The 22177-nt window shown below is 40.6% G+C and overlaps 2 protein-coding genes across 2 annotated transcripts in view; both read left to right on the top strand.

Moving 5' to 3' along the window:
* LOC111528573 (nucleolar protein 8-like) lies at nucleotides 1–9267 on the top strand. Its single transcript, XM_023195292.3, has 7 exons — nucleotides 1–174; nucleotides 1157–1342; nucleotides 1860–1922; nucleotides 3612–3690; nucleotides 5930–6065; nucleotides 6593–6661; nucleotides 9106–9267. The coding sequence occupies exons 2-7, from the start codon at nucleotides 1204–1206 to the stop codon at nucleotides 9238–9240; spliced, it is 621 nt and encodes a 206-aa protein (XP_023051060.2). The 5' UTR covers nucleotides 1–174; nucleotides 1157–1203; the 3' UTR covers nucleotides 9241–9267.
* The window catches only part of NOL8 (nucleolar protein 8), a 19904-nt gene continuing 6926 nt past the window's right edge, over nucleotides 9200–22177 (top strand). Inside the window, exons 1-6 of the mRNA XM_026449424.1 lie at nucleotides 9200–10983; nucleotides 14653–14766; nucleotides 15249–15371; nucleotides 15663–15753; nucleotides 18913–19051; nucleotides 20072–20149. Of these exons, the coding sequence (XP_026305209.1) occupies nucleotides 9322–10983; nucleotides 14653–14766; nucleotides 15249–15371; nucleotides 15663–15753; nucleotides 18913–19051; nucleotides 20072–20149 (2207 nt within the window). The 5' untranslated portion in view covers nucleotides 9200–9321. The remainder of the gene's footprint in view (nucleotides 10984–14652; nucleotides 14767–15248; nucleotides 15372–15662; nucleotides 15754–18912; nucleotides 19052–20071; nucleotides 20150–22177) is intronic.

The raw sequence follows: 22177 nt of genomic DNA on the forward strand, positions 1-22177 counted from the left end.
CAGAAGTTAGGGGCTGCAGCGGCGCTGGCTATAGGTGAATGACGTGGTGAGGGGTGGGTTTCAGGCATGAGTAGTCACAGGGCCGTTTCCTAGCCTCTCTCTTCACTTCTCTGGGAATTCTTGGAGAAAGAAGGCTGCAGCGGGTAGGCTGGGGGCGGAGACTATCAGGAAGAGGTAGGCCGGAGCTCTGCCCAGAATACATGCCATGTGGTGGACGCTGGTTGGGAGTCTGGTTTGGAAAGAGTCTCAGCTCTTGGGGAAGGGCAGGGCGAAAGCTGAGCGCCTGCCGGGTGCTAAACGAAATGAGAGATATTGTGATGGGCCCTAGTACCTCTGGAAAAGCTTTCCTGAGTCTCCTGTGGTCCAGCAACCTTCATAGTATAGTGTTAAGAATTCCAAGTTCTGAAGTTAGACCTGCATTATAATCCTGGATTCACTGATTTTCAGTATGGCATTGGGAAAGTGACTTAACCTCTTCTGCTCTTCTGAGCTCTTCTGAAAAATGGGAAACATGCAAACTACATTGTACAATGCAGGCACGTAGCTAAAACACAAGTCTGTATTCGCTATATCACTTGATCTTTGTGACTGAACCCCACTTTGCAGCACTTTTACCGTGACATAATATTTTGCCATTTGTTTAATTCTTTTGTGGCTATGAGGAGCTCCTAGCCTCTGTATTCACTTCTTTGGGTCTTCCCGGAGGAAGAAAGCTGGGGTGGGTAGGTTGGGGGCGAAGACTATTAGGAAGAGGTAGACTAGCTCTTTTTATCTTTTAGTGCATTACCTGCCACATCCTGTTTCTATCAGCCTTTGTTACAGACAGTAAATGAATGTATGCATGAATCAAGGAAAAACATCTAAAAACGTGAATACGTAACATTAAGAGGGATAGAGTAATATTATGGCCATTTGGAGGAAAAAACCTCTGGACCTGTGTCTACATGGGTATAGGGTTGCTGTTCCAAAGTACATTCATGAAAAATGTGGATGTAGGGCTTGGGCTAAACCTCCAAGACTAAAATGTGGAAGCAATACAATTGGAAGTGAAATACAGATCCAGGAGACGGATTTGATACAGTCGCTTCAGAGGAAGTCGTTGTTTTGTTAGATTTTAGAAGAACTAAGGGAAAGAACTCTTCTTCTCTGTATACAGAAAATTACTTTTCCCACTAGAACACACCAAGTATATGACCAGCCTCCATGAAAGTGAACAGAGAAACGAAGCGCCTTTACGTGGGTGGCCTTAGCCAGAACATTTCTGAGGCAGACCTGCAAAATCAGTTCAGCAGATTTGGAGAAGTTTCGGATGTGGAGATCATCACACGGAAGGATGACCAAGGTAAATTTATGGTCCTTCACTGGGTATAGGCAGACATAACTCAGGTTAAGTACTAGAAAATAAAACAACCCCAAGATAAATGTTAGCTCTGAACACCAAAAGTTTTAAGTGATGTTTTGGAGGTATAATGTGTGATGTAGAACTTAACCAGAATTCATTTCTCAAATAAGAAAAAATTCTAAATTCTAAACATCTGATTTCAAAAACATATTAACTTCTAGTTTGGAGAACTAGAATTTTCTAACATTAAGTGTCCCATTAAGTAGACTATCACTAGCATACAATCAAAATGTTTCCTTGACTACTGTACACTTTCTTCTTTTTTGGAATATTTTTATAATCACGCTTATTTTATAGCCAATAAAAAAAAAAACAAGGTTTATGCTTGAAAGAATAAGTTTTCAAGAACTAATTTTTTTTTTTTTTTTTTAATTTAGAAACAACCATTTTTACATTGCTCTCTGGATAAGAATTTAAATAAATTGTGTTTTGGTTTCTGGTTTTTTTTTTTTTTTAGGAAACCCACAGAAAGTCTTTGCATATATCAACATCAGTGTAGCAGAAGCAGACCTGAAAAAATGTAAGATCATCATAAATTTTCTATACTATTTGCCAGTTTATATCACTCTGTAACTTGGAATACCTTTGGTTCTAAGTCTAAACCTCCACAGCCATTTTTACGTTATCTAGAGGGACAGCAGTTGATCAAGAGAATTCCAGTATCGTATGACTCAGCAGGTTTAGGTCCATTGCATTTGGCATCAGCGGACATGGTAGCACTTGCTGGTGGGTTTACTTAAAACTGCTATTCTCAAATATTTTGGACAAGGGACCAAACTTTCATAGAAACTGCTTGTTACATATATCCCACTGAATATCATGCCACATTCCCCCTCAGTCTGATCATTTCTTTGGGAGCTAATCCTTGTCACTAAACACTCAAGGAGGGAGCTTTACAATACACCCTTGTAAGACCATATCCTTGAAATTTTGAAATCTCTTGTTGATAAGTTTAGTAAAGTCAAGGGCAAACAGTGGCCTTCAATGAAGAACGGGAGATAATCCATACTGCCACTGACACAGTAACATATTCTAGTTATTTGGAGGCCAAAAAGTGAAAAAAGACACAGAAAATAAGTAAAGGGAACATGCTAATAGAGGAAGAGGGCAATCAGTCTTTTGTAATTTCATTTGCAAAAAGATTGCTTTATTCTATTTTTCAGTGAGGAATATATGTGACAAATGTGAAGTTGTGGTTAAGAATACATAACTAGGCTTTGTGACCTGTGGCAGTTATTTAAACTTTTCAGCCCGTTTGCTAATGTGATGAATGACAGAAGATAGTACTTGCCTCATAATATTTCTGTGAGAATTAAATTAAATGATACATTTGCAACACTTTAGGAGGCTAAGGCAGGTGGATCACTTGAGGTCAGGAGTTTGAGACCAGCCTGGCCAACATGGTGAAACCCCATCTTTACCAAAAATACAAAAATTAGCTGGGTTTGGTGGCAGGCACCTGTAATCCCAGCTACTTGGGAGGCTGAGGCAGGACAATCACTGGGGAGGCAGGTTGCAGTGAGCCAAGATCGTGCCACTGCACTCCAGCCTGGGCGACAGAGGGACACTCGGTCTCAAAAATAAAAGATACATTTGTACTTAGTATAGTATCTACCACCTGCAAAATTCTGTTAATGGTATTATTAAGGAAGCTGACAGCAGATACTCAGAGAAATGAATTACTAGGGCATAGTAATTCACACAGTTCAGTTACTCACAGTTAATTCATCTACAAGTTCTACAATGATAATTAGCATGAGGTGGTAAGTAAAATTAAGGTACTGTAGGATTCCAGAGTGTCCTCTGATTCACCTGAAAAGATGATTGTTTTATAGTTACAGGAAATACATGTTTTATAGTTACAGGAAATAACAATAAAAAATACATTAAGTGTCAGTTATTCAGAGGTTCCTGACATTTGTTTATAAACAAATTGCAAATAAATTTTGCTTTACTTTTTACACATTCTGCCTCATTCCAATCTAGTAACACTGTGAGATAGGGAGTGTAAAGACTCTTTTGGTAAGTTGTCAGCATGAGACAAGAGCCTAGGCTCCCTCTCTCCCGGTCTCGTTTCTTTTCTTCCACTTCCTGTGGGTCTCTGTGATAAACAAGCCTACTTTTCTTGATACTAAATAATTAGAAAAAGCACAAGCTGAAATATATTTTTCATTGCCATGTACTTGAGTAATAATTCTTTACTTTATAGGTATGTCTGTTTTAAATAAAACAAAATGGAAAGGTGGAACATTACAAATTCAACTAGCAAAAGAAAACTTTTTGCACAGGTAAGTTTTGCATCACATGGATTTAAACACTATTTTTTTAATATCGTAAGTGGTTTTATATATTATTTCAAATTATCAAGTAATATGGTATTCTTAACAAATTCAAACATTATAAGTAGAGCTGAAATCCCTTTCAACTCTGAATCCCTTCACGCCAGAGGCCAACAAAAAGGATAATTTCGTGCATTTACGTATGTATATAATAAACTATAAAAGTATATGTGTACTTATTATCTCTTTGTTAACACACCCTTTTGTGGCAATGTAGATCTTCTCCCTTTATAACAATTGTTAGTACTATTTCAGAAAATGGTTATAGCACAGTGTAGTGGTCCCTTCCCACTGATGACTGTTTCCACCTTTTCATGGTTGTAGATGATCCTGGAACACGTATCCTATGTATCTGCAGGTGTTTCACTCGGTTTATATCAGAAAATGGAGTTGCTGAATCTTAGCATTGTCTGCATTTAAATTTTAGTAGACTTCTGAATTGCTTATGTTGATTTTGACTATTAATGCTGGTGTCATACAAAAATATAAAGGAAATAGGAGATCACTGTATGACAGGCATAAGAATGATTATGCAAGTGATTTAAGAGCAAGACAATGTATTATAAAAACCATTAGAGCTTTTAAAATCCTAAAGGTATTTTCAGGAAGAAAAGGTATTGTTCGTTGGGGAGTTTTCAAAATAGGAAACAATTTAAGAATATGCAGATAGAGGCCGGACACAGTGGCTCACGCCTGTAATCCCAGCACTTTGGGAGGCCGAGGCCGGTGGATCACGTGAGGTCAGGAGTTCAAGACCAGCCTGGCTAACGTGGTGAAACCCTGTCTCTACTAAAAATACAAAAATTAGCCAGGTGTGGTCCTGGGCACCTGTTATCCCAGCTACTTGGGAGGCTGAGGCAGGAGAATCACTTGAACCCGGGAGGCAGAGGTTGCTGTGAGCCTACATTGTGCCATTGCACTCCAGCCTGAGCAACAGGAGTGAAACTTTTGTCTCCAAAAAAAAAAAGAAAAGAAAAAGATAGAATGACCAGGAGAGTTGATAAGATTGTTCCAGACCAATGAAATGTAACAGGAACAGATATATTCTAAAACAAATGGCAAGCAGCCTACTTTGAGGCATGTTTTGGGGACTGGTCTTACTGGAAAAGGTGAGAATTTGATTTTGTTCTTTAGCTGAAGCCTCAGACTGTGAAACAGGGTGGTTATATACCTTTCATTCCAGCAGCAGTTGCCAGCATACTGTGTTCAGGCACTGGGGCCCCATGGTGAGCAGGTTGAACACACAGTGCTGCTGCTTGGAATATCTGCGTGAATATATCTGAGAAGCTGGGTCTGATGGTTGTTCTGGGACATAAAGGAGACAGACCAGAGGCAACTGCTCTGTGCAGTTGTCCAGGCTTGAAGAAGGCAGCGGTGATTCGAATCGAAAGAGGGGGCATTCTCTCCATTAGGAGGATACAGATAATCAAGACCTAACAAATTGGGCTCCGAAAGATACATTCGTCATGGGGAAGATTGAATGGAGAGAAATAACATAAAATGTCAAACGTATATAAACTGAAAGGGGAAAATTGAGAGAACTTGCAATCCATGGTCTTGGTCTTCCAAAATGGGGGACTGGGACATCCACTGGAGCAGAGCACAGGTGTGAGCATGCATGTCAGGGATTCAGGAGACTGACTGTAGTGGGTGGGCTAGGAAAAGAACTCTCGTGCTCTGGTGGGACAGCCCTGACAGCACAGCTTCTCACTGCTGTCCAAGCCTGTATTGCTCAGTTGCTGGTGGTAAGGGACTGGTCACTAAACTACAGTAGATCGATGGAAAAGCATGTTGTGCAGCAATCATAGTGATGTTTTCAAAGAATGTATAAGTTGATAAATGAAGTGTACCCAACTGTGCTTATGATATTTGGATTACATTATAAAATGTGTATATTTACATATAGAACAAAGCTGAAGTAGACTATTAACAATAGGATGAGGGATACAGAATATGTTTTGTGTTCTTCACGGTTCTGTCTTCCAGTATTCTACAATAAAAACATTGTATGTTCAGATAAGTAGGTAAGCTATTATGCTACTAACAAAGCATTTTTGTTTTATTTTGGTTTTTAATACTATAAAGCTGTTTACTTTATAGTGCTCATTTAGGCTCACCTAAAGTGAAATAGCCATTTTATGTGGCTGATTGTTCTGACTCTTTTATTTGTATTTTCTTTTTGATTCAGATTGGCCCAAGAGAGAGAGGAAGCAAAAGTTAAGAAAGAAAAATCAACAACAGGTAACACCAACTTGTTAGAAAAGATAGGAGGAGTGGATTTCCATATGAAAGCTGTGCCAGGGACAGAAGTGCCAGGGCATAAGGTGAGTCTCCTCTGTAGCCTGAGCCAATCACATAGTCTTGGGAACGGATGCCTGAGATCATGTGATCGTGGGTGTCATGTCTAAAACCAGCTCCTCTTTTCCCCTTTCTTGAGGCAATTAACATAGATAGGAGTTTGATTTTTCAAGGTGCATTTACAACTCGTAGGTAAACATAGTTCTCTGTCATTTTACAGAGAAAGAAATCAAAACTCAAGCAGAGGTGGACTTTCAAGGGACATAGGTAGCCAGGAATACAGGCAGGTCCCAAGTTTGCCTGTTTAAATTAGCAGCCTGTGTTTTTTGTAAACCATCCTACATGGTTTACTTTGGGATTGATAGCTGCTCCAGATCTCCCTTTTTTTTTCCTTCCCTCTCACAGTTTTTCTCTTTGGTAACTCATTGTCAGAAAGCTAAACCCAACAGTAATCATAGCCCACTGATTTTTTTGTTGTATCTACCTAATATTGTTATTAAATCTTTTCCATTTGTGTCACATATAGTAAATAAATTCTCTTTTTTTCTTTTAGAATTGGGTTGTGAGCAAATTTGGAAGAGTCTTACCTATTCTTCACCTTAAAAATCAACATAAACGTAAAATATCCTTTGGCCTGTCAAAGTAATTATTTACCACAGTGATGGATACTTGTAAAATACCTTTAGCATTTCACTGTCTCTATCAGTAAATCTTTAGGTGTTTGTTTGCATGTTCCCAGTTTCTTGGTACTCACCTACATGTATGAAACAATTAGAGCATGAGAAAATGGATTGAGGTTTTATACAATTAAGTAATTCAAATGATGAGTGCCAAAGAGGCAGGTTGGTTTATTAGTGTATTCATATTGTCATACATGGATTCAAAGCCATTGCTGAAGGAGCTAAAGAGGTGTGAGAGACCCGGAGACCTTCATTAAAGAAGGCTTTAGAATTCAGGTAGGTTGTGAATTAGTAGAAGTGATGGGAAGTAGTCCTGGGAGTAGGAATAGTAGATAAAAATACGTGGACAAGCAGGAGGATGGTGGGTTGAGAAACAGTTTAGAGCAGAGTGTGAGCAAATTCTAATGCCTATTCAATGAGGTCACATTGTCTAAGACCTTGAAGACCTGGTATCATGGAATTCTGAGCAGTGTGTCTTGATGTATTCTTTTTTTTCCTCTTTTTTTTTTTTTTTTGAGACAGAGTCTTGCTCTGTCCCCAGGCTGGAGTGCAGTGGCACGATCTCGGCTCACTGCATCCTCTGCCTCCCAGGTTCAAGTAACTCCCCTGCCCCAACCTCCCAGGTAGCTGGGACTACAGGTGTGTGCCACCATGCCTGGCTAATCTTTTGTATTTTTAGTAGAGACGGGGTTTCACCATGTTGGCCAGGATGGTCTTGATCTCATCTGCCCACCTTGGCCTCCCAAAGTGCTGGGATTACAGGCGTGAGCCACTGCGCCCAGCCGTCTTGATATATTCTTTGGCTTTTAACCTTGGTGTCAGTCAGTAAGGGAAACAGTAGCAGGTATTTCAAACAGAGGGAATATAGTATATGCAGTTAGTTAAACAAGTGCTGGAGGAGCAAAAGCCAAAGGTCAGATTGGCCACTGACAACTGCAGTAAACCACTACCCCCTTGGGACCAGAGAAGGAAAAATGTGTGTCCTCAGAGCTCACAGCTACTGTGCCACTGAAGCCACTACCTGAATCCAGGCCCTAGTTGCACTGGACATAGCTATGACTTCTGCCCTCCCTACAAGTGGCTCAAAGTCAAGAAAGTACTGATTTCTTCTTTTCCGCTTTCCAGCTTTCCACCAATGGCAGCCGCTGATGGCAAAGAGGAAAATATTGAAGGACAGTAGAGACAATAGACACTTTTTGCCACATCTCACATATAACTGACACATATAAGTAGTTACTGAACAAAGGGACTTTCAAGAGTAATCGCTTAAGGTGGGGTGCAGTGGCTCCCACCTGTAATCCCAGCACTTTGGGAGGCCACTGGAGGATCACTTGAGCCCAGGTGTTTGAGACCAGTATAGGCAACATAGTGAGACTCTAACTCTACAAAAAATATTAATAAAAAAAAATTCCAGCCAGGCCCAGTGGCACATGCCTGTGGTCCCTGCTACTGGGGAGGCTGAGTTGGGAGGATCACTTGAGCCTGGAAGGTTGAAGCTGTATTGAGCCACGATCATGCCATGGCACTCCAGCCTGGGCAGCAGTGAGACCCTGTCTCAAAACAAAAAAGAGTGATCACTTAAAGCACCTTAATACTTGCCTATTCACATGCTTTAGGGAATCTGTGAATGACAGCCGTCATTACAACACATCGATGTTAACTAGAATCTTTCCTGGACAATGTCAACGTAGTCCTGGTAAAGATTTATTAGATTTTTTTTAATTTTTAATTTTTATTTTTAAGACGGGGTCTCACCATGTTGCCCAGGCTGGTCTCGAACTCCTGGGCTTATGTAATCTGCCCATCGCCACCTCCCAAAGTGCTGGGATTACAGGCATGAGCCACCGTGCCCAGCCCAGCTTTCTAATAAAGACCTAAAAATGATTGCAGAGAGTGAGTTCATGTGAAGTGGACGTTATTGAGCTAGGAGAATCAGGATGAGTAAGAACTGAGAAGACAGAAATAGCCAAAAGAGTTTGAGAGTAAAGGACACACATGTGGCCATGTCCTCTGGGTTCTCCTGAACCCAGAACTTTGCTTTACTGTATCAGCTCGATGGATGGATTTCTGTGATTTACAGAAAATAGCCCTGAGACCTGTGTACCTATAATATAATCTGAATAGGTTTGCTATAATATCTATCTACAGTCCGAGTAATTTCTGCCAAGTAATAGTGGTGATACTAGACTTTAACTCAGAAAATGTCATAGAAAGCTCAATTTCTTAGACCCTGAAAGGTAACCTAATTAAGTCCTCATTTTCTTTTACAGGAAACTGAAAGGGGGGGTAAATGACTTATTTGAGATTAAGCAGTAATTTTTGTGTCAAAGATTGGTAAGTTTTCCTAAAACCAAGTGCTTTAGTTTTGTTTCTTGACTTGCGTAACGTCATAAAATATGATCCCTCAAAATACTGCCACAACCTAAAGAAGATAGGGGAGGATTTCACAAACACCATTCCTATATCCAGCCTGACTTGGGAATTAGAAGGAGGGAATGACCCTATGAGTAAGAAACGGTGAGGAGAGTTCTCTGACTTTCATGGTCCTCCCAAGAAGGTGATAAAAGTGCAGAAGGATGAGAGTTCCATTGGGTCTCTGGCCATGAGTACAAGGCCCAGGAGGGTAATAGAGAGACCACCCTTAACACAGCAACAGGCTGCAGAAAAAAGAACTTGTGATTCCATTACTCCTTCTAAAGCATCGCCTGTACCTGTTTCTGATACTCAGAAACTTAAAAATCTACCTTTTAAGACTTCTAGCTTGGAAACTGCCAAGAAGAGAAATAGCATTTCTGATGATGATATTGATTCTGAAGATGAATTGAGAATGATGATTGCAAAAGAGGAAAACCTACAGAGAACTACACAACCCTCAATAAATGAATCTGAAAATGATCCTTTTGAAGTTGTAAGGGATGATTTCAAATCAGGCATTCACAAACTGCATTCTTTAATAGGTTTAGGTATCGAAAATAATGTCTCTTGCCATGATAGTGATGATGATATTATGAGAAATGATACTGAGTATGACTCAGGAGATACAGATGAAATCATTGCAATGAAAAAAAGTGTTGCTAAGGTCAAAAACAGTACAGAATTTTCACAAATGGAAAAATCTACAAAGAAAATTTCTTTGAAAAATAGAGAAAACTGTGAGCTTTCTGATCACTGTATTAAACTACAAAAAAGAAAAAGCAATGTAGAGTCAGCCCTTGGTCATGGATTAAAGTCTCTGAATTGTAAATCTCCCTCTAACTCCAGTAGCAGTGAAGATGCTGATTCTGCATCAGAATTAGCTGACTGTGAAGGAGATGAGGAGTATAATGCCATGATGAAAAACTGCCTTCGTGTGAATCTCACTTTAGCTGATTTGGAACAGTTGGCTGGCAGTGATCTGAAGGTTCCAAATGGAGATACTGAGAGTGATGGACCAGAAACCACCACCCAGTGCAAGTTTGACAGAGGCTCCAAAAGCCCCAAGGCTCCCACTTGCCTCCGCAGAGGCCGACAGTGTATTCATCCTGAGGAGATTGTGGCTTCCCTGTTAGAAGGAGAGGAGAACACCTGTGGCAAACAGAAACCAAAGGAAAACAATTTAAAGCCAAAATTCCAGGCTTTCAAGGGAGTAGGCTGTCTGTATGAAAAGGAGTCAATGAAAAAATCCTTGAAGGACAATGTTGCCTCTAGCAATATTAATAAAGATCAGAATTCCATGAAACATGAGGATCCCAGTATCATACCCATGGAAGAGGGGTCCCCATATGTTAATGGCTCATCAGGTGAACTGACTCCATGCCAACATGCAAAGAAGGCGAATGGCCCAAACTATATTCAGCCTCAAAAAAGACAGACCACTTTTGAGAGCCAGGATCGCAAGGCAGTATCCCCTAGCAGTTGTGAAAACAGAAGTACGAATCCTATTTCTAGGCCATTAGAAGGTAAGAAGTTCTTAAGTCTTAGTGCAAAGACTCACAACATAGGCTTTGACAAAGACAGCTGCCATAGTACCACAAAGACAGAAGCTTCAGAGGAAGAGAGGTCTGATTCAAGCAGCCTCACATATCTCAAGAAATCACCAAAGGTCTCATCCAAGGACACTTCGGAAATCAAAACTGATTTCTCACTTCCTGTTAGTAATTCATCAGATCTGAGTGCTAAAGGTAAGCATGCTGAAGACAATGAGAAGCGTTTGGCAGCCTTGGAAGCGAGGCAAAAAGCAAAAGAAGCGCAGAAGAAGCTGGTGCATAATGCTCTGGCAAAGTTGGTGAGTGTATTTTCAATGTATGGATTTAACAAGAACTCACAAAGGCCAGCTTTTCCTTCCCATGAAGTGAGGTGTGCCCGCATAGAGCTGATTGTCTTGGTGTTCACCAGTTTCATGTTTTGGTTCTTGAGTTAACTTGTTTCATCTAGTTTATCTGAAATTTTCTTTAGAATTTTCTTTCATTTAGAAGCTATACCTGGTATAGTTAAGTAATGTATTCAAATGTGTCTGAATTTACATATAAGTCACTTGTCAAGTGATTTATACCTTGCCAAGTCTTCAAGATTTACTGTAACAGGCTTTTGTTCATTCTTCTAACAATTGTTAAGTACACCTTTATAGTAAGTGCCAGATTTATAGTATGAAGATGATGATCTTGCCTTTCATACAGTTTTTGGCTCATGGCGTGGCATGCTGACAGTCACAGTTCAGTTACACAGGGCCAGGAGGAGATTGTGCCCATGTGCCCTGGCAGCACACAGGAAACACACCAAGTCAGTTGGGAACTTCTGTAGTCTGAGCTGAGTAGTAGGAAAAGATCTGTGGGAATTGGTCAGGCCCAGGCGAAAAGGTGGGAAGGAAGCAGAAAGGCATTCATTCTAGGAAAAAGGAACATTTATACAAGGGTGAATGTTTTCAGTCAGTGTAACTAAAACTTACACAGCATGAGGTGGCAAGAAATGAGGCTAGTGGTTTGATTTTGTTCATAAAATGAAAAGAGAGTGAAGAATTTTAAGCAAAGGAGAGAAGAATTTTAATTGTGTCTATTTTGGAACAGTAGTTGACAGACTACACCTCAAAGGCCATCCAGCCCATGACCTATTTATGTACAGCCTTCAAGCTAAAAATAGTTTTTAAATACAGAACAAAGACCACATGTGGCCTGCAAAGCCTAAAATATTTACTCTGGCCTTTTACAGAGAGATCCTTCAGACTATGATGAAAACAAATCGAATGGGTCCATCTGGAACCAAGGAGAGCCTTTGGGGAGGTGAAAAGTCAAAACCATGAAAACAGCAATGGGAATAGATTGATTGAATTCATATCAAGAAGTTTAACTGATAGGACTTGGTGATAAATGGATAGGGATAGAAAGAGGAATTGTAAGTTTCAGACTTGGGCAAATAAACAGATAGTGATGGCATTCACTAGATAAGGAAAAAGGGCAGGAAGTAGACTTGGCAGGGGAAGGAGGTGATAGGTTTAGACATGTTCAGTTTGAGATTGGGTTGTTTTAAGCTGCAATGCTTTTTTTTTCTTCTTCCAATATTTATTTTAGGTTCTGGGGGTATATGTGCAGGTTTGTTACATGGGTAAGCTGCGTGTCTTGGAAGTTTGGTGTACAGATTATTTTGTTACCCAGATACCCAGATAATCAGCATAGTACCCAATAGGTGGTTTTTCTTTTCTTTTCTTTTCTTTTTTGAGATGGAGTTTCGCTCTTGTTGCCCAGGCTGGAGTGCAATGGTATGATCTCGGCTCACTGCAATCTCCGCCTCCCAGGTTCAAGCAATTCTCCTGCCTCAGCCTCCTGAGAAGCTGGAATTACAGGCACCCGCCACTACACCCAGCTAATTTTTATATTTGTGGTAGAGATGGGGTTTCGGCCGGGCGCGGTGGCTCAAGCCTGTAATCCCAGCACTTTGGGAGGCCGAGACAGGCGGATCACGAGGTCAGGAGATCGAGACCATCCTGGCTAACACGGTGAAACCCCGTCTCTACTAAAAATACAAAAAAAAAAAACTAGCCGGGCGAGGTGGCGGGCGCCTGTAGTCCCAGCTACTCGGGAGGCTGAGGCAGGAGAATGGCGTGAACCCGGGAGGCGGAGCTTGCAGTGAGCTGAGATCGGGCCACCGCACTCCAGCCTGGGCGGCAGAGCAAGACTCCGTCTCAAAAAAAAAAAAAAAAAAAGAGATGGGGTTTCACCGTGTTGGTCGGGCTGGTCTCAAATTCCTGACCTCAGGTGATCTGCCTGCCTTGGCCTCCCAAAGTGTTGGGATTACAGGTGTGAGCCACTGTGCCCGGCCCAATAGGTAACTTTTCAATCCTCACTGTCCTCCCACCCTCCACCTTCCACCCTCAAGTAGACCGCAGTTTTGATTGTCCCCCCCCCCTTTTTTTTTAAACAGGGTCTCACTCTGTCACCCTGGAGTGCAGTGGTATGATCTCAGCTCACTGCAACCTCCACCTCCCAGGCTCAAGCAATTCTCCCACCTCAGCCTGCTGAGTAGGTGGCACTATAATCACGTGCCACCATGCCCAGCTAATTTTTGTATTTTTGTAGAGATGGGGTTTGACCATGTCACCTAGACTGGCCTCGAACTCCTAAGCTCAAGCAATCAGGCTGCCTTGGCCTTCCAAAGTGCTGGGATATCAGGTGTCAACCACTGTACCTGGCCTATTGCTCCCCTATGTGTACTCAACGTGTAACTCCCACTTATAAGTGAGAACATGCAGTATTTGGTTTTCTGTTCCTGTCTTAATTTGTTTAGGATAATAAACTCCAGCACCATCAATGTGGCTGCAAGGGACACGATTGCATTCTTTTTTTTTTTTTTTTTTTTTTGAGACAGAGTCTCTCTCTGTGGCCCAGGCTGGAGTGCAGTGGCCGGATCTCAGCTCACTGCAAGCTCCGCCACCCGGGTTTATGCCATTCTCCTGACTCAGCCTCCCGAGTAGCTGGGACTACAGGCGCCCGCCACCTCGCCCGGCTAGTTTTTTGTATTTTTTAGTAGAGACGGGGTTTCACCGTGTTAGCCAGGATGGTCTTGATCTCCTGACCTCGTGATCCGCCCTTCTCGGCCTCCCAAAGTGCTGGGATTATAGGCTTGAGCCACCGCGCCCGGCCGATTGCATTTTTTTTTTTTTATGACTTCATAGTATTCCGTGGGGCCTGTGTACCACATTTTCTTTATCCAGTCCACCATTGATGGGCATCTAGGTTGATTCCGTGTCTTTGCTGAATAGTACTCCAATAGTACTCCAATAAATATGAATAGTACTCCAATGAATATGAATAGTACTCCAATAAACATATGTGTGCATGTGTCTTTATGGTAGAATGATTTATATTCCTTTGGGCAAATATTCACTAATGGGGTTGCTAGGTCAGATCATAGTTTTAAGTTCTTTGAGAAATCGCCAAACTGCTTTCCACTGTGGGTGAATGAATTCACATTCCCACCAGCAGTATATAAGTATTCCCCTTTCTCTGCAACCTTGCCAGCATCTGTTATATTTTGACTTTTTAGTAATAGCCATTCTGACTGGTGTGAGATGGTATTTCATTGTGGTTTTGATTAGCATTCCTCTAATGATCAGTGATGTTGAGCATTTTTTTTGTATGCTTGTTGGCCGTATACGTCTTTTGAGAAGTGTCTGCTGTGTCCTTTGCCCATTTTTTTACTAGGGTTGTTTGTTTTTTGCTTATTGATTTGTTTAAGTTCCTTATCGATTCTGGGTATCAGACCTTTGTCAGATGCATAGTTTGCAAATATTTTCTCCCATTCTGTACGTTGTCTGTTTACTTTGTTGATAGTTTCTTTTGCTGTGCAGAAACTCTTTAGTTTAATTCGATCCTACTTGTCAATTTTGGATTTTGCTGCAATTGCTTTTGGAGTCTTCGTCATAAATCTTTTTAAGATGCAATGCTTTTGATGGCCTCCCTAGGATGGTCATCCAGAGGATAAGCCAACACACATCATCTTCGGTTCTGACAGTGAATGTGAAACAGAGGAGACATCGACTCAGGAGCAGAGCCATCCAGGAGAGGAAAGGGTAAAAGTAAGAAGTTCAGGATGTCCCTGTGGACATTCATCTACTTCTGCAGATCCACATCACAAACAACTGCCAATCTCAACATAAAACCTTCCTGAGAGCCCCAGTGAGACCCAGGGCTTGCCAGGTCACCACACATTGAGACTGCAGGGGTTTTGGAGATTTTTATATATGAACCTGTATTCTCCACAGCATCTGCAGCATGACATCAGTATTAGTGAAACGCTACAGAAACTGTTCTTGCATGTAATAACTACCTCCCCAAATCCAGGCTTCACTGGGGATCCTCTGGGTTAGTGATCCCAGAGGCCAGTTAGATTTCACTGAGTCAGGAATTTCCATGTGACCTTCCATGTGACCCGCCATTTACTCATTCCTGGTAGATGAGTCTGGGTTATTGGCTTTCAATGTGAGGGAGAAGATTACCTTATGAAGGAAATGCTACTTGTTTGCCTCTGCTATTAATAAACGTTTGTGTTTCTTCACAGGAGTCTATGGGTAAAACATCTGGGAAGCTGTTTGATAGCAGTGATGATGAGGAATCTGATTCTGAAGATGACAGTAATAGGTTCAAAATTAAACCTCAGTTTGAGGGCAGAGCGGGACAGAAGGTTAGCGAAGACTGAAAATAATTAAACTTGCGACATGTCCTTATTTTTTGACATAGCCCTTAAATCTGGGTAAATGCAGGCAGACCTTAACCTCCATTATAGCATCGGGGTGTTTATTTGGGGAGTAAGTCTTCTGTGATCCTTTCTGATTGATTCATAGGTAGATGGAGGTAGGCAAACATCTTAGTGTAGTGAATTTCAGTGTGTGGGGAGGTGTACATTGACAGTCTTCGTCAGAAGCAATTTCTTGGGAATGTGGCTATCAGTTATGTATGTTTTCTGTCTGTGTAGCTCATGGATTTACAGTCGCACTTTGGCACTGATGACAGATTCCGCATGGACTCTCGATTTCTAGAAAGTGACAGTGAAGAGGAACAGGAAGGTAAATGCTTCGTTGTCCAGAGTCCTGATGTCATATCTGGGGACACTGAGAAATCACCTAGTGTACCTCCTTTATTTAACACATGAAGAAACTTTCCATCCCAGACATTGGATTGAGGAGTTTATAATCAAATGTACAGTTAATACTAAGTTTGTACATAGTAATTTAGGAAAATTTAATTACTTCGAGCTGCCAGAAAGGAAAGGAATAAATAGCATCCACCAAAGTTCCCGTTTTCCTCTATCCCATCCTTGGTATGAGAAGAAGTTGAGTTTCCTACCTGGCAGCCTGTGTCAGTTGATCAGCAGGTTCTGGGTGAAGCCATGGAAGATGGTTAAGTCACTCCTGGCTTTCTAAAAGGAAGAGTGTTCATCCTCCAGTGTGCATACCTGGTGCAGATTATTTTTTAAAGCTGTGTATCATTGAATGTCATTCTACTTAAATTTATCCCTATTTGAATGTATCTAAGAGTAATGATGCTATCAGAAGCATCCTAATTCTACTTCTTTTCACTTACTATAGCATTTTTCACAGCAGTACTTCCAAACTTTTTCTACAGGATCTTCTCCTCTTACCCTTTTAAAAACACCTTACCTCTTATGTGGCTGGCTTGAATGAGCTTCCTAATTCCCTCTCCTAATCTCAGAACTTCTCTGCACTTCTTTTTTTTTTAATCCTTCCTGAATTAATCTAATCTGCATTTTAATCCTCACCATTCCTACTTGCTATTATCCCTTTCATCACTGGCATTTTCATTCTTCCCCTTCTAGCTTCTTCCTTTTTCTACACACAGTTAGGTCTTGTGGTCCCAAAAAAGCCATTCCTCTAACCATGCCAGTTTTCAAGTTTCTACTCCATCTCTCTTTCAGTTCTAAATTTGAAGTGAAAAAGTAAATCACATCTAATTCAGTAGCAGTTGGCTTTTTATTGAAAACAATCTGTGATTTGATCTTCTCAATTCTTTGAGGTGATTATTAACAGTATTGGACTGTTTCAGGAAACCAAGGTTCAGAGAGGTTTAAAATGAATTCTCTAGGGTCCTCCCAAATTCTGTTTCAGTGCTGAGATTATAGGCATGAGCCACTGTAACTGTACCTGGCCCTTTTCCAACTTTTGAAAGCACAATGTTTGTCTATTCTGCAAGAAGCAGCACAGCCAGCCTCCATCACCTTGAGCTCTTTCCAGCATTGTATTCTACCTGACTTTCTCACTCAAAACTCCATGTTGAAAACACAAGAATGAACAGAACCTGGAGAATAACCTTCATTTAGAAGGTACAGAGAGGTTATTTTCTTAACTTCTGCCAATTTTGTCTGTTTTCTTACAACTCTTTGGGTATGTGTTCCATCAAAGCCATAAACAACTTGTTCTCCAAGTGCAGTGGCATTGTCTCCAACGACATCCTCTTCAGCTAACCTACAGCATATGTCACTGTTGATCATCTCTTCTTGAAATGTTCACTTTGCTTCCAATTGCATAACTTCCTGGTTTTCTTAACTCTTGATTCCTAATTTTTCTGTTGCCTCCAATAATGGGTTCTTCCCAGGGTTCCGTAAGTCCCTAGAGCTTTAGCCTTCACTTGCACATGACTGTTTTTCAAATTTGGGTCTTCTTTCTTCCTTGCTGTTCTGCTGAGCTAACAACTGGTCATCAGTGCCTGTTGGATATTTTCCACAGGCTTTCCTGAGTTTGTGTTAAAACTCAGCAAGTCCAAACCAGTTCTTCTCAACCTTTCTGTGTTGATGGCGTGTCCATTCTTAGAACCTCCGTTGTTGTTTTTTTCTTTCCTTCTCAACATTTTTTACTTTTCTGGAGACAGGATCTCTCTGTGTTCCTCAGGCTGGAGTGCAGTGGCACATTCATAGCTTACTGTAACCTCAAACTCAGTCTCTCTAGCAGCTAGGACTACAGGCACGTGGCACCATGTCCAGCTAATTTTTTTTTTTTTCCATAGAGACAGGGTCTCGCTGTGTTGCCCAGACTGTTCTCAAAACTCCTGGCATCAAGTGATCCTCCTGCCTCAGCTTCCCAAAGTGCTGAGATTATAGGCATGGAGCCACTGCACCTGATCCCTTCCCAAATTTTGAGGCACAATATTGTGTCTCAAGTAAGCAACACAGCCAGCCTATAGCACCTTGAGCCTTTTTCAGCATTATATTCTACTTCCCTAATGGTTATTAGATTAAAATTTAAATTGATGTTTTTGATAGTTAAAAGTTGTTGAAATCAGCAGTTCCGTGTTTCAGCCTAACACAGTGTAAACTTTTTGTACTTTATTATTTCAACATATGTGTTCATTTTGTTTCCGACACCTAGCATGCTTTCCTACCACCTCTAGGGATTCAACTTTATCTTTCTTACCTCATAACTCTACCTAGTTTATAAAGCATGTTTTGATTCAGTTAAACACTATCTCAAATTCCTTTGAACTCTTAGAAGCTTTGGGGGCATCCCTGTAGAGTACTTAAATCAGCATTTTATTCTAGTTTCTGTTAGTTGGTTATTTATATCCCGCAGTAAATTGAAAGAGTCATACAGGCTTAGACTACTTTGGTATTTCTATAATCCAAACTAGCTGTTTAACTTTATTCTCTGATATTTTTTCTGTTTGTAGTAGTTGAGGATAGTAGCTTGTAAAATTCCATGATGCCTTGGTATGTGTAGGGCATATGGTTTTTTTTCCCATAATACTTGTTATTGAATCAAAGACTGAAACAACTATCCACTAATATTGTCAGATATACCATTACCATTTTTCACTGTCTTTATCATTTTTAGATTTACATAATTTAGATTACGTTTAGAATGCTAAAAAAAATCAAAGAGTCTATAATCACTGTAGTTATTAGTATCTTGCTCTATTACATTTGTCAATCTTTGCCTTAAAAGTTTTAGACTTGGTACTGAAAGCCATTAAATTCAGATTGTTTCATAATTAGGAACAGAAGTAGGACTTTTCATTGTCTAGTCATGCAGACTTTCTGAGTTTGCTATGGCTGAGGGTCTTGAGATATGGAGGTTAGTGAAATGAAGTTAAACTTTTCTTCTTCCTGTCTTAATGGATTTTGTACATGTTTAGGTACTTGGTAAATATTTGATGACTGAGACTTCTCAGGCTATGTTTTCCAAGAGATTATTAATTATCCCTTTCCCTCAAAGAGGTAAATGAAAAGAAAACTGCTGAGGAAGAAGAGCTTGCGGAAGAAAAAAAGAAAGCCCTGAATGTTGTACAAAGTGTTTTGCAAATCAACTTAAGCAATTCTACAAACAAAGGATCAGCAGCTGCTAAGAAATTTAAGTATGTTTTATGTTCCATCCCATTCTACCATATCATCCTTTGCCATAAATGTCTTCTTGAACTCAATTTAAAACTAGGCCTCTTTTAATGGCCTGGGGAGGCAGCTGGCAATATGTATCAGAGCCTTAAAAATATACTTACCTTTGACCCAATGATTCACTTCAAGGAACTAATCTTAAATTATTTCAGTGTTTATACCCTTAGATGTCATAGAAGCATCACTTTCATTAGTGAAACAATTGGAAAACAGTTTAGTAACTGTAAAACTATTTATATAAATGTAACTGTTACGGAAATTTTCAGGCATGCAATTTAGAGAGACTAACGTAATGAAAGCCCTGTACACCGTTACCTAGCTTTTACAGTCACCAACATGTGACCAGTGTTTTCTTCTATACCTTTATCCAATCCCTGCTTTACACAGTGAAATGTTTTATGCAAATCCCAGATAGTATATCATTTTACCTGTATGTATTTTAGTATGTTTAAAATCATTTTAAAAGCTAAAAAAAATCCAGGAAATCTCAAAAGTAGGTAGTTTAAAATATTTTTTCAGCCAGGCGCGGTGGCTCACACCTATAATCCTAGCACTTTGGGAAGCTGAGGCGGGCGGATCGCCTGAGATCAGGAGTTGGAGACCAGCCTGGCCAACATGCTGAAACCCCGTCTCTACTAAAAATATAAAAATTAGCCGGGTGTGGTGGTATATGCCTGTAATCCCAGCTACTTGGGAGGCTGAAGCAGGAGAATTGCTTGAACTTGGAAGGCAGAGATTGCAGTGAGCCAAGATCATGCCATTGCACTCCAGCCTGGGCAACACAGTGAGTCTCCATCTCCAAAAAAAAAAAAAAAAAGTATATATTATTTTTAGTAAGATCCTCGTTATCTTCTTTGATGTCATATGGCTTCTTCTTGCTGCAAAATTAGAATTTTCCTAGTGCTGAATTATAATTTGCTATTTACTTTTTGTATTAGTGTTCTGTTTTATCTCTTCCAACCTCCCCTCCTTTTTTTATGTAGGGACATCATACGTTATGATCCAACGAAGCAAGATCATGCCACTTACGAAAGAAAAAGAGATGATAAACCAAAAGAAAGGTAAATAGAGCTACTTCTTTTAGCAATAGGATCAAGTAAATTAATCTCATTTCAGACAATTAAAAATGTAGATAGGAACCAATATCCTACTCATTGGTCCCACTGTATTAAGATTGGTGGGGTAGGGGTAGTGCAGGTAGAGTTAGAGAGAAATTATTGATGTAGTGGAGGAGTTCTTACCTTTTGACAGGAATCTATAAATGATATGTACGCCTACTCTAGTATGATGCCTTTTATTTGTATTAGTTTCTTGTGAATTCTGTAACTACCATAAACTTAGTTACTTAAAATCACAAAATTTATTTCTTTACAGTTCTGGAACCTAGAAGTCCCAAATTAAGATACCGAACGGGCTATGTTCCTTCTAGAGGTTCAGGGAAACAAAGCCGTTTTATGCCTCTCCTTGTTTCTAGTAACTGCCACCAATCCATTGGTGTTCCTTGGCTTTGAGACCACATTACTCTCATTTTTGCCTCTATCTTCACATGGCCTCTTCTTTCCTGTCTGTCTCTCCTCTTTGTGCCTCTTAAAAGGACACTTGTGATAGCATTCAGGGCCCACTTGGATAATCCTGCATGGTTTATGTCAGGACTCTTACGTTAATATCTCTGCAAGACTCCTTATCTAAATAATGTTAACATTCACAGGTTTCAGGAATTAGGACATGGACATAGCTTTTGGGGGGCAACCATTCAACCATCTAGTGTGGTAGGAGCTTCTGTTTCCTATAGATGTGCAGTCAGTTGGATAAATATGGGGAATATATGGAACAACCAGTAACAGCTTGGTTTAAATCCTTCATTTTCCAACTGTTATTAGCCACGAAAATCACAAAAGGCACTGTGGTATCCTGAATTGAATCTTGAAACAGAAAAGACAATTTGTGGAGAAACTGGTGAAATCAAAACAATGTCTGAGTTTAGTTAGTGGTAATCTACCAGTGTTAATCTTTTGACAATTATATCCCAGTTACATACAATTACATAGTTACATACATACAAAATTACATTAGGGAAACCAAAGTGAAGGCTATTTAGGAACTCTACTATTTTTGTAACTTTCTGTAAACCTAAAATTGTTCCAAAATTAAAGGATTCTTTTAAAAAGAATCACATTTAGACTAAAGTAGAAGTAATATTAATATTCCCTCCAATGTAGGATATTTGTGTATTATTTCAGATAATCCGTATGGAACAAATACGGCTATGTTTACCCCCTCCCTTTACCCCAAGAAGTCTCATCCCTTTACATCAGCTCAAAATCCAGAATATCATCATTCAAATCAGATCTAGGTACAGATGAAGCTTCTCTGTTACTCCTTAAGTACAGTACCTTGAGTGCAGTTCTGTTTGATAAGAAGACCTACGAACTAAAAAAGCAAGTTATCTACCCTTCCTCCAATATAGAGTGGTGCAACAGGCATTGGATAGCCACTATAGGTACTGTTCAATGAGGGAAAACAGGCACAAAGGAGCCACATATCCATAGTAACTCTGAAATCTAGAGAGACAAATGTTGGAAGGTCTTTGATTAGAACTGAGGGCCTAGGAATAATTCTTGCTGACTATTGACTCGGTTTTCTAGATCATCCTTCTCTTTTCGTAAGTGCTGGCACAGGTTTACAGCTGAGTAGTTTTCTCAACCTGCTTTTTGCTTATAGAAATTAGGGAGTCCAGCCGGGCGCGGTGGCTCAAGCCTGTAATCCCAGCACTTTGGGAGGCCGAGACGGGCGGATCACGAGGTCAGGAGATCGAGACCATCCTGGCTAATACGGTGAAACCCCGTCTCTAATAGAAAATACAAAAATCTAGCTGGGCGACGAGGCGGGCGCCTGTAGTCCCAGCTACTCGGGAGGCTGAGACAGGAGAATGGCGTGAACCCGGGAGGCGGAGCGAGGCGGGCGCCTGTAGTCCCAGCTACTCCGGAGGCTGAGACAGGAGAATGGCGTGAACCCGGGAGGCGGAGCTTGCAGTGAGCTGAGATCCGGCCACTGTACTCCAGCCTGGGCGGCAGAGCAAGACTCCGTCT

This window comes from Piliocolobus tephrosceles, chromosome 14, assembly GCF_002776525.5.
Source record: "Piliocolobus tephrosceles isolate RC106 chromosome 14, ASM277652v3, whole genome shotgun sequence".
Taxonomy (NCBI): Eukaryota; Metazoa; Chordata; class Mammalia; order Primates; family Cercopithecidae; genus Piliocolobus; species Piliocolobus tephrosceles.

Coding starts and splice junctions, on each gene's coding strand:
- LOC111528573 (XM_023195292.3), top strand. CDS start 1,204: ATGAAAGTGAACAGAGAAACGAAGCGCCTTTACGTGGGTGGCCTTAGC. Junction 1,923..3,611: donor AGAAGCAGACCTGAAAAAAT/GTAAGATCATCA, acceptor TTTACTTTATAG/GTATGTCTGTTTTAAATAAA. Junction 3,691..5,929: donor AAAGAAAACTTTTTGCACAG/GTAAGTTTTGCA, acceptor TTTTTGATTCAG/ATTGGCCCAAGAGAGAGAGG.